This window comes from Arvicola amphibius, chromosome 2 (assembly GCF_903992535.2).
Source record: "Arvicola amphibius chromosome 2, mArvAmp1.2, whole genome shotgun sequence".
NCBI lineage: Eukaryota > Metazoa > Chordata > Mammalia > Rodentia > Cricetidae > Arvicola > Arvicola amphibius.
In genome coordinates, this window is record NC_052048.2 from 149,351,931 (window position 1) to 149,369,650 (window position 17,720).

At 53.9% G+C, this 17,720-nt stretch overlaps 1 protein-coding gene across 1 annotated transcript in view; it reads left to right on the forward strand.

Moving 5' to 3' along the window:
• Nucleotides 1–9,324: 9,324 nt before the first annotated feature.
• Nucleotides 9,325–17,720, forward strand: part of Kcnh2 (potassium voltage-gated channel subfamily H member 2) — a 31,687-nt gene continuing 23,291 nt past the window's right edge. The window contains exons 1-2 of the mRNA XM_038319759.1: nt 9,325–9,400; nt 12,070–12,300. Of these exons, the coding sequence (XP_038175687.1) occupies nt 9,325–9,400; nt 12,070–12,300 (307 nt within the window). The remainder of the gene's footprint in view (nt 9,401–12,069; nt 12,301–17,720) is intronic.

A 17,720-nucleotide genomic window follows, 5' to 3' on the forward strand; every position in this document is an offset into this window, starting at 1 on the left:
CACTAAGAGCAACTTCCTTCCTGCTTGCTGGCAAGAACTGGGTGGGGAACAGAGGGGAAAGGAGGGAAGGGAGGAGGGTCTGCTATTCTGGAGGCCTCCCGCATACTCAGGATGTAACTCATGAAGTGGGTGGGGAAAAGTTTGCTCTGCTTCCAGGTCTCAAGGAGGGGCTAGGTCTTTAGGAGGACTTTGGGGTGAGAGGCAAGGAGGTGCAGGTGCTGGCTGCAGGCAATGAAGGGTTTTTTGCTGGTCTGCAAAGGGCTGCTTTATTGGCCTTGGGCGCCCTCTAGCTGCCTTTGCGATTCTTGAGATAGCCACATGAGGGAAGCAGAGAGCCAAAAAGAAATGATCTGCGCTACTATGTCTTGGGGTCGGACCCTAAACAGCCAATGACAGACAGGGAACCAGCCACTGTCTTGGGTTTCTCATTTAATGGTGTGTCCACAGTGGCCCTCTGGGGGTCCAAAAGTGACTCATTTGCCCAAAGCTCCCGATGGTGACTCTTATCTGCAGCCCTTTTCCAGAGAAAGAGAGCCTTCTGAGGGTAAGCCTCTTTTCTGCCCTCCTTCTTGCACAAACCCTTACCAGGCTGCTAAGCCAGAAGCACAGGAGCAGTGTCTACTGCAGCTAGGAGAATGAAGCGTCAGATGCCACGACTCTTGTAAGAAGAGGCAGTTTCTGTACCCCAGGGAGTCAGGGAATGACTCTCGGAGCTGTTCCCATCCTGCCGGTGGGTTCCCTAGGGCAGAGCCTGGTGAGTTTCCTGTTCTCACCCATATGCTCTGGAGCTACGTCTGTCTAGCAGCTTTCAAGCATCATGGAAAAGTCTAGTGGAACAGAGGCTCTTGGAATCCAGCTTGGGGGCTCCTAGGGTCTGCTTCATAGAGACAGTGATTATGCTCATCATCTGGTCCCTATGCTTCCAAAAACAGGGCTGTGGATATGACTGTGACTGTTTTAACATCCATAGGGGTCTGAAAATGCTCTTCATTCTTGGTATCTGGTGTGAGAGTGAGTGTTTAGGGTCAGGCTGGGATCTCCTGAGTGACGAAGGTCAGGATCTCTGTCTCAGGCCTTGAGGGCCATGCATGGAACTCTATCACTTCCCAGTGCAAGGCTCTGGGATGAACCCAGACCTCAGACAGACAGCTCTCATGGGTCTGTCCAACAAGCAGCCCTGAACTTTCTCCCCTCCTCTCTCTACTCCAGTCCCTCAGGCTGGCCCAGTTTCCTGGTGTGGTTGCTGTGGTGCTGGGTCCCTTGGGAACCAGGGTTTTAAGCATTAAGTATGCCAAGCATGGAAATTCCGTAGCAACCAGCCCTGGAGATCAGTTGAGGGGGGTGTGCTTTCTTGGCCTCCTGGGTACGGGAGGAGCTGGACCCTCTCTCCATACAAGGAGGGAGGAGTATTCCTTAGAGGCCCTGCAGATGGGAAGACAAGGGCATTGTGACCACAACCTGTAGGACTTTGGATTATTGTGAAGTTTCTGTCTTTTAGGGAAAAGCCTATTTTGGCACATGGTTTTGGAGGTTCCATCCCACTATTAGTTGGCTTGTTGCGTTGTGCTGGTGGCCATCAAATCACAGATATGATGGAGCGAAGCCGCTCACTTCCTGTGGCTGGGAAACTGTGGGGTCTTCTTTCTGTCCTTCCAAGTGGACTCCTAGTTAGCAGCCTAGGACCAGTGAGTAAAGCAGTCCTGCTGGTAGGCTGAGGTCTTGTGATTCCCATTGTGAGCTCTGGTCTCCTAAACCCCAGCCTAGGCTGCTTTGGGTAATGCTGGCCCCTGTGTCCAGGGGAATCTGAAATAAATGGAGTCATGCCTTATAGATCCAGAAGACAGAGTGCTTTCCCTGGGCCCTTTCATTTCCAGGGTAAGAGGACTTAGCCCCCACACTGTGGTGGATTTCTCCTGTCACCTTCCCATATCACTGGTGATTTCCAAAATGGAAAGGTCCATGGGGTCCTGACCCCAGTTCTCAGCCCCATCAGGTGGCTATACCTTCCCTACTCTATTCCCCTACACAGAGCCAGAGCATCCACGGAAGGTAATTTCTCTTGTCAGATGCTATTTGTATTTGGCTCCCACGGTATTGTCTTCCTGTTAGAACATCTTTTCTTCTTAATTGACTGCAGCTCTTCAAGGTCAGGAGATGGACTTTAGACCTTGTGTTTCACTAGGGGACCTGCACAGTATGGCACACATAGAGAGTTAGGGGTGGGCTGGTGAGATGGCTCAGCAGGTGACGGAGCTTGCTGCCAAGCCTGGTGACTTGAGTCTGATCCCTGGGACCTGCATGGCAAAACAGAGGACTCCTGCAGATTGTTCTCTAACCTCTACACGTGGGCTGTCACATGCAAATCCACACTCCTAAATAAATAAATAAATAAATAAATAAATAAATAAATGTAACAATATTTTTGGGAAGTGACAGGTAATTGTGAGTAGGTCAGGGGATGACAGGGTCGGAGGTTATCAAATTGGATCTTAAATCTCTTCTGTGGTCCTTAGCACTTCTGCTTAGTGATCCGTGGAGAAGGCAAGGTTCCCTTCAGTGCACAGAGCAAGGGGTGGGGTGCCATTCTCACTCTCATGATCCTTGCACCCCAGCCTGGCTCTGGATTCTGCCTGATTTCAGCCACCTCTGACATGGCCATCTCTGTTATTCATATCCATGTTCTCATTCATTCTTACCCCCATCTCCATCTTTCCTTGAATTCCATATTTTTCTAGCTCATGATATATGAGGTGTATAAGCCACAACCTGCCTTGTATGGTGGTTGAATCACTTGACTTAGGAGCAGGAGGTCCAGCTCCATTTCCAACTTGTATGATCTCCAGGGAGTCTTTGCTTCTTTGTGTCCCTGTCACCTAGAATAAGAAAGTGTTTATTTCCTGCTTGAATGCTTACTAAAGTGTCAGCCCCCACCCGCAATGGAGTCCAGAGAATTTCATGTATAAAATCCAGGGCAGAGTCACATGGTTCTGTGGTGTTGTTTGGGGAGCGTGAGAGAGGTAGGAGAGCTCTGGGTACACACGAGACCTGGGTTTTCAGCACTCAGGGAAATCCAGATCTTACTGTGTCATATGCTGTCAGGTGGAGCCACGGTGTAAGTTCCAGGATTTTCATGATTCGGGAAGCTGCTGAGTTCACAATGTCCAGAAGAGGGCCCTCATCTTGGTCACCTGGGTTGCCCTACTGGCTTCCTGCAGAGCCTGTCGGGAAGAACTTTCAGCACCCTGGACAGAGACAGAGTTCCAGTCTTGCTGAAGTTTCCTGCCGCCCAGGGGCTTGGAGTCTTAGGCAGTTTCCTTAGCAGGGAGGCTCAAGCATGGTGCGTTCCTTAATATTTTTTAGTCCTTTAAGGTCACTCCAGTATAAACCCCAAGTCAGTTTCAAAGTAGCACTTGTTTCTCAAACTCTGAGGGCAGTATTTAAATGACAACAAAAACCAGTGGAGTGATGCACACCCCTCATCCCAGCACTTGGAAGGCTGAGGCAGGCTACCAACTCCAAGGCTAATGTGGGCTACACAGTGAGAGCTGGCACAACAATCAAACCAAACAACACATATCTTAAACAAATTACCAAACCAAAGCAGACAACAAAAACTAACGTATTTGCTAGAATAGTGTAAGGAGGGAATTATATACTTTGTAAATATAATTTTATAGGAATACATATAAAATTACATATATCATGAGAGCTCCCACTCACCCATGGCTCAGCCAACCTCCCTCATGTGGTCACTCCAGCTTAGTCTATAACTTGCTGAGCTCGAGAGCCCTCTTGGAGCCCCTTTTCTGCGTGTGGGAAGCCCGGTCACTAATTCAGAGACAGGTGCCTGACAGGTTCTCAGCCAGAGGAGTCACACTAGTGGTTCACTTCCTCATTTGGAACAAGAATAGTCTGGTGAGAAGACCCACACCTGAGTCCCAGTGGCATCTGGCTTTATGAAGCTGTCAACCATCTTTCTGTGTGCCTAGGAGAATCCTCACCAAGTGGCAGGGCCCAGCTCTCCAGAAAGCCCTCTTGGCTGCCCACCCATCCAGAGCACTCCCTACTTAGAGCTTGTTTTCCTGAATATATAGCCAGAAGCACAGCTTTCTTCATGACACCTATGCCCATGTTAGATGACAACCCATCTCCCCCTATGTATACTTTTTGCAGACCCCACAGTGACATTCCCCTAGTAAGGTGGGGGACTGATGTATCTCAGAGGTGTCTCACCTATCCTAAAAGGTTTTTTCCCTCCACTTACTTTCAATCTGAAACAATTATATACATGGCACATGGTGTTGTCTGTGGAGTAGCCATTGGCTCCAGGGGCACTCAGGACAAGAGAGTCGAGGTAAGAGGTGCAACAAGGTGGTTACCAAGAGAAACAATGATTCATTTGGGAGTGGGGCTTGCAGGATGGTTGTAAGTTTAAAGCCATCCAGGGCTGTAGGTTGTGTAGAACTAAGGAAATCACTCATGGCAAGATTTGGAAAGGGTCCCAGAGACCAGCTTATTCAGTCTCATTTTACAGGTAGGGAAAGTGAGACTTAGTGATACTTCTAAAGGTGCACACCAATGGGCTCCTTGCCAGTACTTCTGTCCTGTTCCACGTCTCTCTCTTGGACCATTGTGTAGCTTCACTTGGCAGGTTACGTTTTTCCAAGGTGGTTATGCCACTATGTCCTGTTGCACATGCCTTTCTTCCTACCTGGCAGTGGTGTGCTGTCATTGAGAATTGGGGTCTGTGCTCTTTCCCTCTGTTTGATGAGCCATACTGATGGCAGGAGTTGTTTGGTGTGACTTTCAAAATTTAGTCATTACAGTTCACTCGGTACTGGCTGTTGCTTTCTTGAGACACTTGTCCTTGCAACCTTGCAGCTATGCTGAGAGGAAGTAAGGTAGTCACGTGGAAAGGCTTCATGGGATAGCAACCTGACCCGAGGTCCTGATGACAGCCAGCCTCCACCATCAAACTTGGTTTTCTCTGGTTCCTAGTCTTAAGTGTGTGAAGCAGTCATTTGGTCTTGGCTGAACCTGTAGGTTCATGAGCAAAACCAATGCTGTCTTTGGTTTGGGGCTGGCCACTAGGCAGCAGCAGTTAGTGGAGTTTCCTTGTATCTACCTTAGTTTTTCCAAACTATTATATGTGTTTGTCAACAAACCTCTATTGGGAACATAGTGTGTACATTTCAGCTACTACTACAGTTCCTTCAGTGCATACAGACTAAAGTGCAATGTCAGAGCCCTGAAAATGGTGCCAGCCCCCACATTTGTTTTGTCCCTAGACCCAATCCCTATGATCCAGTCTCTATTCCTTGGTTCACATCTCTTCCATCTGCAACACTTCTTCCACGCTCACAACAACCTTCAAGGACTTGCTCCAAAGCCCCTTCCCCTCCCCATACCCTCCTTGTCTCCTCCAGGGGAAATGAACTGCCCCCTCCCTGTAATCCCACAGCACTCCTTACAGACTCCAGTTTAGTCTGCCCACTGCCTCTCCCAGACACCACTAGACTGTGAATCCCTGGAGGAAGGAGACTGGCTTAGCCCTCCTGTTTTCCAACCCCCCCCCCCAGCACCTGGCACAAGACCTAGAACACAGGAGGTCCCTAGGAAATGTTTGTTGACGTGACTGGTAGCAGAAGTAGAATTGGAAGCTAGGTGTCCTGAATCCCAGGCTCAATCTTTCTTACTTCCTATGCCACCCAATCAGGAACCTATGCCTTCAAAGGTAAGACTGGGTTGGTAGGAAAAGACCTGGGAGTGGGCCGGGTTCGCAGAATTGCTTCATACAGAACCAGAACCGCAGGTGGTGGTGACTCAGGGAGCCCTGGCTTCGATGTAGGGTTGAGGTGGATCCCTCCTCTGTTGATTCAACCCTCCCTTCCCCCTCTCTCACTTTTCTTCCTCTGTCAGCCCTAAGCACCTGCTCCTGGGGGGAAGACACGTTGGCCCTTGCTTGTCTCCTCCAGCTCACATCTAAAAACATCGCTATTCTGAGAACCTAGTTGTACAGAAAAGTTCCTGATGTCCCCCTCCCTCCAAATTCAAGTTTGCCCTTGATAGCAAGGGCTGCTGTTGCTGTCCCCCTCCCTGGGGCTTCCAGAGAGTCCATCCTCTGTCAGCTGTCTCTCTCATGTTTGTTCAACTGCAACCGCTCCTCAGTCCCCTGTGGGTGTCACTTCTTCTCTGAATTTGTCAAATTCTCTGAATTTGGCTGTCTCTCCTGGCCTGGTCCTTGGGGGACTACCAGCAAGGGCAGCTTCCATCTCTTTTCCCTTCCCTGGAAATCCTCACTTGTCTCCCTCAGGCTGAGCAGGAGTGGAGAGTGGGGTGGTAGGATGTTATCCCTAAACTGTCTCTTTCTGGGAGCTGGGTGGAGCCTACATGTGTCTCACTCTAAATACAGCCTCTCCTTTCTTCCCTCAGTCACAGGCAGGGTGGGGGAGGGCTCCTCCCAGGAATGACCCTTGGGGCCTCTTGTGGTGGTGGGGCAGGGTGTAGATGCTCTGGGTATTAGGTTTGTCGGCATCTGGAAGTGGGAGGTGGGTGCATAATGGACCAGAGGGACTGAAGTCTGAGGTGGTCTCTTAATGCCTGGTACCAGCGACTCCAGAAATGATGCCTTGAGGAAAGCATGTCTAGCTCAGGGTTTCTCCATCCTCATCTCTATCCCTGACTGGGGGCAGCTCTGTGGGCCTGCCTTAGACACCCCCTAAGCTTCCTAGGAAGTTAAAAATCTGCAATTGGCTTTATACACACCTTTCTCTGTGTGTTGCTTGGTGGTGGTGGTGGTGGTGTGTGTATGTGTGTGTATATGTGGGGGGAGAGAGAAACAAGATTGTCTTTCTTTAGCCTGAAGAAGCAGCTCAGTCTTAGGAAAGCTACTTAGTATCTGGTCCCCTCTTATTGACATGATAAAGGGTCCCAGCAACTCCTGTGTCTTCCCTCTGGGATAAGACCCAAAGACTTTCTCAGCAAGCAGCTCCCTGTCATAAGAATGGCCAGTTCAGATGAGGAGCTCCTTCCTTTTGGAGCCCGGCTCTCCTGAAGCTTGGTCTGGAAGGAAGGGGCTGCAGAGGCTTCTTGCACCTTCCTCTCCATTCATTTCCAGCCTCTTTTCACTTTCAGTCCCCACCCAGGCTTGGAAAGGAGGACCCCCTCCACACACACTCACACAGGCCGTGTGTGTGTGTGTGTGTGTGTGTGTGTGTGTGTGTGTGTGTGTGTGAAGAGCTAGACCATCAGCTAGATGTGCTGATTCTGCTGATGCCAAGTTACAAGTTAGGGAAGGCCCTGGGCATCCTGGGTGTGAGGAGGAAGCTGCTGGAGGTGGGAAGGGTCTGAGGGATGACTGTGCAGGCAGGAGCCTCTGGACGTTTTTAGCATCAGCTGGTGGAGCCACCTCCTTCTCTCCCACCGGCTGCCTCCCTGAGTCACTGCCCACCCACTAGCAAATAAAAAAGAGTGTTATCTCCTGTCCAGTGGCCCTGTGTGGCCTTAGAGTGTGCAGGTTTTTACTCCTGGATGGAAGGTGACAGCCTGGCTAGGGTGGTATCATGGTGACCTTTCTTTGCCTGGCCTCCCTCCTTCCAGCCGGTTTCTGTCTTCATCCTTTGTTCTTCCCTTCCCCCCTATATCCCATGACGGTTCTCGCTGGTGACAAGACCCAGCCCCTTGCTCCAAGGACAGAGGCAGCTGCAAGCCCTCAGGAGCCCCCACATGGCCCCATCCATCTAGACAGGCCTCTGATCCGGGTTGCAGGCAGGGGAGGGGATTCAAGGCCTCCTCAACTCCAGCTGCCGGCTCCTCCCTACCGCAGGCCTGCTCAGCTGTCAACACTCGCCTCTCGGCCTTGCCCTGCCCCAGGCGTTGCTTAGCTGCTCAAACCAAGGACACCTCGGCCGCCAAAGACCCCTACTCAGGCCCCAGCAGGCGGTGGGCAGGCAGTGGGCAGGCGGCGGGCAGACACCCTGCCTGCCCTTGAGCATCCTCAGACCTCCTTGCCTAAATAAGGGAGCTGCAGCTGGAGAGAGCCAGCTGGCAGGGGGAGGGGCCTGCGGGTAGGCCAGGGTTTTCCGAGGGGCTGGGCCGCCCCGGCCAGCTCAGGGCCCCAAGCCCTCCTATTGGGCCTACGAGATTGGTCCCGCATTACAGAGGGAGGGCAGGCCTCTAGCACACGGGGATCCCTTGGCTGGGACCTCGCTCTCAGAAACCTTTCTTTGATCTCTCAGCTAGGAGACCGCAACTCTTGTCAGTGTCCCTCTGTGCGCGCCACCCATGAAGAGATTCGAATAACTCCTGAGAGGGCCTTGTCCGTTTGTATGCTCAAGATCGGGGTGATCCGGGAGACTGTGTCTCTTCTCCGGCTCACCCACCCTTGTCTCAAAAATTTAGTGTCCACATTCCCTGTTCTTCCCATTTCCAGGGTTTCCTCTGGTCCTGGAGCCCATCTTCTCAGAGTCTAGGCCTCATTCAGCCAAGTCACCCACAGCAGATTCTGAGAGTAAGCTGTGTGTACTCAACCTGTCCTAGGTGCTGTAGGGAAGCAGGGGATAAAGGGTTGGCCCTGTCCCATCAAATCAGGTTTCTCAGTCCCGAGTCTGGGAGGGGGGCGGTATCCCTTGGCCCCTCTCCCTGGCCACCTCCAAAACCGGCCGTGGCACCTGTCCTCACGGTTCCCCCACCTAAGGGTCCCTTCCCCCCTCTCGGTGGAGCGCGAGTCCCGGGGGCTCGGTAGCAGAGCGAGGGGTTGGGGCCCGGGGAGCGCTCGGCGCGGCTCAGCCAATGAGAAGGGCGGGCGCTCGGGGTGGCGGGGAGAGGGAGGCGCTGCCTGCGCGCGGCGGCAGGAGGGGGCCGGGAGGCGGGGGCCGGAGCCGGAGGGGAGCGCGCCGCATTAACCCTTCAGTCGCCGGACCAAGCCGCAGGCGCTGCCCGAGCCGCGGGCGCTGGAGAGGCTGTCTGCGCGGCGGCGGCGGCGGCGGCGGCGGACAGGCGCGAGCCGGGAGCCGGGCGCTCGGGCGGGCGGAGAGCAGCGCGGGGACGAGGCGGAGCGGGGCCCGAGGCACCGCCGACCCGGGTCGACAGACAGGTGTGCCGGCGCCGCAGCTCCAGCCGCTTCAGGCCCGGCCCGCGGTCCGGAGCCGGCAGCCGCTAGCCAAGCGGGGACCCCGCGCCCTCAGTCCAGTTCCGGCCCCGCCCGCACTCAGCTTGGCAGCGGGGTGCGGAGACCACGGCCCGGCCAGGCCACCCGAAGCCTAGTGCTGGGCCGGGCCGGGCCAGGGTGGGTGGGGGCCCGCCCGGCCCGCCCATGGGCTCAGGATGCCGGTGCGGAGGGGCCACGTCGCGCCGCAGAACACCTTCCTCGACACCATCATCCGCAAGTTTGAGGGCCAGAGTGAGTGGGGGAGGGGGCAAAATGGGGAGGGGGTTTGAGGAGGTTTGGGGGGTGGGTGCAGGCTTGCCGAGTGTGGATGGGGGGCGTGCCCGGGCCGTGTGCAGTGCAAAATGTGAATCATTTGGGGATGGTGGGCCCTGAGACTTACGCCAGGAGCCGAGGGGCCAAGGCTTGGTGTCAGGGGATCATTGGTATGGGACCAAGGGACTTAGTGTTGTAGCTTGGGGTCAGAGTGTGTGTGTGATACCTGGAATGTGCAGGAAAGGGAGGTAGGATGAGATATGCGGGTGTTTCTACCTCTAAATGCCCAGAGTTTATGAGATTGTGTGTGTGGCCATGACAATGTATATGACCCAAGCATTGAACCCTAAAAGTACAGTGCATATGCCAGTCTTGCCCGTGTTCTACGTGAGAGACAGAAACTAAGAGTGTAGGATCAGTAACCAATCTACTCTTGAGTGTGTGGCATGTATTATGGCCAAGTCCCTGTGTCACTTAAGAATTTGAGTCTGCTTGGGCAGTCAAGAGGTGTCACCTGCAAGTCTGCAAGATTGTGGGTCCGGTGGTGAGAGGGTGCTGCAGACCTGAAGCTGGCTTTGGGGTTAACAGGCTGGCTATGGAGCACCTATGTGATGGGTTTTCCTGCTCTGGACAGCACCCCAAGCCCCATTTGGGGATTACAGCACCCCTTATGCTGACCTAGCAAGAGAGACTTCTAGAAGTGTCTTAGGCTAGGTGAAGGTTCTGGTGTTGGTGTGCCCATCCTCAAGGCTGCACTTGCACAGAGGGTGTGACTGTCAAGGACCCTGGGAGCCGGAGAGTGACATTCCTTGCCTGTGACCCTGTGCACCCAGGACAACATGTGCTCGTGCTGTGGTGGGAGGGAGGGGTCAGTTGGATGGGCAGCATTGTCCCTAGACGAAGAACAAGATGACCCTGAGTGGGTGGATCAGTGACATTGGTGCAGGCCTAGGGGCTGGGGGCGGGCTTTAGTTTCCTACCAGCTGGGTAGGCAAGGGCAGAATCTGAGAAGACCTTGGACCAGATCCTAAAGGCTCTGCTTCTGGCCCCACCTCTGCTACTGACTGCCAGATGACCTTGAATGACTCCCCCCACCCCCAGCCTCAGTTTCCACATCTGTGAATCAGGGGATAAGCTCCAGGGCTTTGGAGGTTCCTTCTGTATCTGTTAGATCTAGGATTTAAGTCAAGGGGGCACGGTGGAGTGGGACTTGCCTTCCAAGGAACTTGCTCTGTTCATCTAGTCTGGGAGTTGGGATGGGGGGGTCACTTTTCTCCCATGGGTGGTTAGTACTTTGGACTGTCTTGGGCTGAAGTGGGGATGGAGGCAGAGTTAGAAAGTCTTTTCCTTTGACAAGAAGCTCTGCCCTGGGTTGATACTTGCTTGGGAATCCCAGTAGGCCTTGGGGACTGACCTAAAGATGACTCAACTCTCAAAAGTAACTTCCTTGAGGACAGGGGAAAGATGTCAGAAGTCAGGAGGCTAGATCCTGACAGCCTGGCCTTGCTGCAGGGAGCCCCTGCTGCGCAGCCTGGGGTTCGCCTGCAGGACTGTGCAGAGCTGCAGTCTGAAGGCTCCCTGAGGAGGAGGGAAGGGGAGTTTCAACGTCAATTGCACATCGCAGCACTAAAGGCCATTTGGCCAGGATTCCTGTTTATAGATGGCACCTATCCTTGGAACAACTCACTTGGGCACAAACTGACTTGCTGCTCACCTACCTGCCTGGCCCTTGGGGCAGGTGTGGGTTGGATGAGCCGTCTAGATGCAATGGGTCTGTTGGACTTCCTTTTTCTGACAGAGTCACAGAGGAAGGCTTCATATCCCTAGAGGTGGTCATCTTTCCCAGGGTTGTTTTCTCACAGTGGGCCAGTGTCTTGGGCCCACCTCTGGGCTCTAGGGAGTTGCAGACTCTGGGGTGTGAAGCTGCAGGTTGCTTTCCTTGCTCTGTATGACCTTGGACTTTTGCCTGTGACCCCCACTGTCCTGCCAGACAAGATTCAAAAGCTGGTTTTACTGTGAATGAGCTGCCAGACTTGGGCATTGGGCTGAACTTCTCTTGAGTTCATCCATAAGATGACGTTATTAACAACTGCCCGGCTGGGTTGTCCAGGTCTTCTAGTTCATTCCCTCATCCTTTGGCTCACCCACTCCTCAGCCTCCGACCGCCTGTGGATAAGGTGTGGAAGTCATAGTAGGCACTGACCGGAGGGAGTCTGGGGGTAGGTACTCGAGGGACTTATTTTCTAGGGACAGTCCCCTGTCAAGAGGAAGAAGCCAGAGAAGCTCTTGCGAAGGGGAGGCTGGCCGCCATCTCCTGCCCTTCCCTTTCCAGGCTGTGTTTATCCCTCCGCCGCGGCTGCTGACACGCGTTGCTGACACCCGCCCAGGCCGGCCTTGGCCGCTGGCTCTCTGCCCGGGGAAAGCCACGCAGCCAGCCGGCGGGCCGGGGGGTTGGGGGGTGTGTCTCTAGGCCGCGCCCGGTTGAGGCACCTGTGTCAGGGCACAGCTGCGTTCGGCCGGGGTTGGGCGCCCCCTCCCTGGTGCGGAGGAGTGTCTGACAGCAGTATGTTACGAGCGAATGTGGGGAAGGGCCGGGAGCCCCCGAGACTGATGTCCCCGCTCACGTGCACATCCCCGCCTCCCCCCAGGCCGCAAGTTCATCATCGCTAACGCCCGCGTAGAGAACTGCGCCGTCATCTACTGCAACGACGGCTTCTGCGAGCTGTGCGGATACTCGCGGGCCGAGGTGATGCAGCGGCCCTGCACCTGCGACTTCCTGCACGGGCCGCGCACGCAGCGCCGTGCCGCCGCGCAGATCGCGCAGGCCCTGCTGGGCGCTGAGGAGCGCAAAGTGGAGATCGCCTTCTACCGGAAAGATGGTAGGCGGGGCCAGGGCGTGGCTGTGGCGAGGGGCCGGGCCTCGAGAGAATGAGCGTGTGTGTGTGGGGGGGGGGGTGGGGGGGACAGTGGGGTGGGATCTGTGGTTGCGGGAGGCTGGTGAAGTGTGCGGGTTCCGTGGGGGCGGGACCCAGGCGGGGGCGTGGCCCTGTGTCTCGGGGCGGGTGTGGCCCAGGTCTCAAATCTGGTGGGTTGGCTTTCCGGTTGGCCTTGGAGCTGCTTAGAGGGGCTCTGGCACCTTCCGTACTTAACTATTTGGCAGGTGTCATTATGTTGAGCTAGGTAGGCTGGCATTTGCCCAGGCAGAGATAGTAGCTGCGTGTGTAGCTGGTGGTAATAGCTGGTGGCTGGCGCTGATTCCCAGCCATAGAATTCTAGCTACCTGTCGGTCAGTCTGAGCCAAGTGACTTCCTGAAAGATGTCACAGAGGGTGAGGCGGGGAAGGGTTTGTATCTGCTGTCACTCTCCTCCTGCCTTCCTTTCTCTTTTGCGCTTCAATCACACTTCTTCCCACAACCTCCGTTCCCTTTGTCTGGTCTGCAGAACACCCCGCCCCGCCCCTCAACTCCCTCGTGGCCAGGTGTCTTTGCTCAGCCACCACCTTCCCACCCAGCTGCTCTGCGCATCCGGAGAGCAAAGTAGAAAGTGGATAAACACAGTGGGTGGAGCTGCTCTCATACTAGGCCTGTGCTGCTGGGTGGGCTCTGCTCAGTCAGGAGGTCAGCGAAGTGGTGGGATAGTGGGTATTGGAGGGCTGGGAAGGTGTTCCAGAATTCTGCTTCTCATTAGTGAGTATTTCATAAGTTTCACTGCAATCCTGGAAACCCAGCTCAGAGCTGAGCTCTTGAACACAGATTTGCCTACAGTAAAGGCAACGTTCCTGCTCTCAGGGAGCTTGTTGGCTATCCACAGTGAGCCCACCCTGCCTCTTGTGGCAAATGGGAGCGTCAAGCCCCACGCCTCGGCTGTGCATACTCCATGGTGGCTGAGGCTGCCTGTGAAGGTTGGCATTCTTAGGGGCTTCCTTTACAGGTGTGTGGCCCGTGATGTCCTTGGATAGCACATAGGGGGCATGCACAGTGACCCTTCGGGAGAGTTTGCTTGTGCAAATTGGGGTTCTGGCTAGCAGACAGTAAGGGGATGAAGTAGTGGGAAGGCTTACAGATACTGGGATATGTGTTATCTTGTGTAATCCTCATAGAACACATGAGATGCAGTTGCCATTTTTAATCTCTTCCTAAGGATGATGAAACTGAAGTTCAGAGACATTAAGACCGCTCCCTGAGTCACACAGATCGAAAGCATCAGCGCTTGAAGTTGAGTTCACGTCTGTCTGACCAGAGCCATGTCACACTGTCCTACTGTGTGTCATGGACTGACAATGACACCAGAGAACTAGAGGGCTCCACACAGGGAAAACTTAAGTTTCCAAACCACAGGTTTATGCATGTGAACACCTAAGTCCTGAGGTCAGGTGTAATGTGGGAAATTCCCCACCAGCCTAATTGACTGATTTCCACAGATTTGTTTCAATGCTTACTTGGGATGCTGGGCTTTATCTCTCTCTCTCTCTCTTTTTCTCTCTCTTTCTTCAGAACTAGGGATTAAAGCCAGAGTTCTCTCTCTCCCTCTCTCTTCCTCCCTCTCTCTTCTCTCTCTCTCTCTCTCTCTCTCTCTCTCTCTCTCTCTCTCTCTCTCTCTCTCTCTCTCTCTCTTTCTTCAGAACTAGGGATTAAAGCCAGAGTTGTGTGTGTGTGATGGGGATGAGTGCATGCACCGTATGTGTGTTTGAAGGGCAATTTCATGGAGTTGATTCTCTCCTTCAACCTTTATATGAGTTTCAGGGATCAAACTCAGGTTGTCAGGTTTGTGTGGGAAGCACCTGCACCGGCTGATCATCTTGCCAGTGCTAGCTAGCTCTCCCTCTCCTTCCCTTTGTCTTTTGCCAGGGTTTCACTATGTAGATAGAGCTGGCATTGATCACTGTGATCTGCCAGCCTCTGCCTCCCAAGTGCTGGGATTAAAGATGTGCACTACCACACCTGGATCTAAATTTATTTGTTTTTTTTAAAATATTTTAATTATTTATTATGTATACAACATTCCTTCCATGTATGCTTGCATGCCAGAAGAGGGCACCAGATCTCATTAAAGATGGCTGTGAGCCACCATGTGGTTTCTGGGAATTGAACTCAGGACCTCTGGAAGAACAGTCAGTGCTCTTAACCTCTGAGCCATCTCTCCAGCCCTAAATTTATTTGTTTTGAGATAGTATCTCAGTAAGTTGGCCAGGCTGGTCTTGAACTCACCTGGTAGCCTAGATGGGCCTCCAAGGTAGCTGGTATGATAGGCCTGCATCACTAGTCTTGGCAAGAGTGTTGACTTTTGAGAAAATGCTCACGATACAGGGTCTTCCACTGTGAGCACACGCTAATCCCTTGATGGACATTGCTGTGTTTGAGAATTTGATCCCTTGGCAGCAGAGAGGTGGGGCTGATTTTGCCTTTGGCTATAGCCTGGATATAGCCTTCTCAAGTAGCACGGAGCTTTTAGGCCCATGCTGAGTTCTTGGGAGACTCTTGCAGAGGAGCTATCAAGGGATGTTGAAGGTCCCCTGATCCAGCCATTTGGGGAACAGGTGGAGAAGTCTCGTGGCGGAGGTCCCATGACCAGTGTATCCTTGGGGGAAAGGGGCCTAGAATCCAAGTCTTCCAGGTTACTACTCCAAATGGGGGCAGTGACCCAGGAAACCCTATGCCAGCGGCTGCCTTCTGCCCCTTCTTTGTTCTCACCTAGTTTCCATGGGGATCAGATAACTCCCAGTGGCCAACAGGTTGGCCCAGGCCCTCGGCTACCTTGGCATCCTGAGCTGAGGGTAAAATGCAGACAGACTCTTCAGCCTCTCTGTCCTCTGTCTTGTGATATAAAGTCCCTCATGCTATCCTTCTTGCCTGATCTGGGCTTCCTTTGTGTGTGTGCGTGTGCGTGTGCGTTTGTGTGTGTGTATTCATGCGTGGAGCATGTACAAAGTCAGAGGAGAAGTGTGCCAATGCCAATACCAACCCCTTTTTTGTCCAAGCCTTTCCCAGAGTGTCTGCCTGGGCCAGCCCTGGGGGAGTAGGTCCTTGGGCTGCAGCCCCAGGGAGGGGGAATGTCTGGGGAGGAGGCAGGGCCTTTTGCTGGCAGGCGCCGCTAAGGACAGCTGTGCTGTGTTGGAGCCTCTAACTCAGCTCTGTGCAGTCTCAGGGTCTGGAGCCAGACAGCCCCATTATTTAGTTGCTGGGTCTGCTGGGAGGTGGGGAAACTAGACTATGGGAGTGTGGGTGGAGAGGAGACATAGTGTGCCCAGTTCACTGGCCTTTTACTGATGCCCCTTAGGTCAGGCCCAGGGTTAGAGTGGAACTGTGAACAGAACCCTGTAGTGCAGGTCTGGCAGGATGTGACATTTCTGGAGAGGTGCCTCAGACAGCAGGTGCTGGCTGGGGACACACCTTGCCCTACACTGCTGTAGTGGGGGTAGGGGAGATGTGGCTCTCTCCCTGTCCTTCCATTGTCTTTGCTCTTTGTTCCCACCTCTCTACTGCCTCCCCTCCCCAGTGCTGTGCCCTGCCTGCCCACTATACCCTGTCCTCTTGGCATTTCTCCTTCTCCATGCTCAAGCCTCCCTGCCTTGGTCTCCGACCTGCCTGCCTGGCTCTGGCCCTTCCGTTTTTGCCTCCTCCCGTTTTGTCTATTTCTGCTGTTCCTGCAGTGCCCTGCTTATTTCCATGTCTCCTCTGTCCTGTCCACTCATCCCCAGTTCCCCAGGCCTTAGTCTGAAAGGCCTTATCTGCCTTACCATACCTCTGACTGTCCTGTCCCTGTCTCTGTGTCCCTGTGTCCCCAGGAGCCTGTGCGTGGGTGGAGATGGGGGATGTCTCTGGAGAAGAGTCTATTGGCTTCTTCACTCCAGCTGCAGGCCAGTTGCCATGGCAACAAGGTCAGAGGGTCCCCACTGCTACAGCTGATGCTGTGACTGAGGGGGATGGGTTGGGACCTTCGGTCCAGGCCAGCTCCCCAGTGTGCTGTGTCTCCACATTTGCTATACTGCTGTATCCTGACTCACACCGTGGTTTTCCAGGTGCTCAGGCAGGCTCTGGTGGTACCAGTTGCCAACCTCCGGGCATTCCACTACCCCTATAACCCAGGTCCTTAGTCCTGGTTTTCCCTTTTCCCTGCCTTTCCTGGTCACTTAAATCAGAGGTCCTGCTCTGCCCCTGCTGTGGCCCTCCTCTATCAGACACTCTCCTCACCCCCCCTCCCCCAGTCATGTGGTGTCTGAGTTGGTGAAAAGATGCTTTCTGTGAAGGGGGAGAGTTCAGAGGTCAGTGCCTAGCTGTTTCTGTACTCTGTGCATGGGAACTAGCCTGGATCCTTCCTTGGAGAAGCCAAAGGCTTAAATTTAGGGCTTTTTCAATTGGGCCAAAGCTTTGGAGTATATACCTGCCTCTTTCTGTTTTACTCTCTATGTAGTCCTAGCTGTTACTGCTAAGTCAGGCTGGCCTCTCAAAAGCAATTCACCTGCCTCTGCTAGGATCAAAGGTGTGCCCCCCTCTTGGGAGCACAGATATGCTTGTCATTCTGGTCAGGATCTGGCAGAGTCTGGAGCCTGGGGCAGGTGGTAGTTTCTGGTAGGGCCTGCCTCCAGCTTTCTGTCTCTACTGAGACTTTTCTTCCAGATGCCCCGTGGTGGGCTGCATTGGGCTGCTGGGGGCTTCCGGTCTGTGAGGATAGAAGGATGCTGTCTCTTCAGACCCCTGGGCCTGGACAATATCGGGAGGGTGCCTCCTGCTCCTGTGTGTGGTGTCTCCGAAGCCCCAGAAGAACTATGTAAATATTTGTGCAGAGCTGTCTAGGTGGAAGCAGAGTTGACAGTGGCCTTGAGCTCTGGGGAGGGGGACTGGAACAGCAGGAGAGCCAGCCTGGTGTGTGAGATGGGGTGAGCTTGGGTGGCTTCCTGTGCAGTATGAATTGAGAATTCTGAGGAAGTCCTTTCTTCTCAGCATCCCTGAGGGGGCCTGACCACCTCTCCTAGAGAACACTCGCGGACCTGAGAACTGCCCCTCTCCCCTAAAGCCTGCCCTCCCACTTTGTGTGCAGGCAGGGGAGCAGTGGTATTTGGCCCTGTGCATAAAGGAATGACAAACTTCTCTGTCTGACATGCAGGGAGATCTGGGGGCAGGGGCAGGGAAGAGCTGGGAGAGATGCTAGAGTAAGGACCAGACCAGGAGAGTCCCAGTGGCTGTTGATGCCCCTTATGCTCCATAAAGACCCCTGGGCTGTGTTTTGGGGTCAGGCACTTGTGGGCTGGCCTGGAATTACCCAGCATGCTGGGCATTATCTGGTCTTTACTTGTATTTAC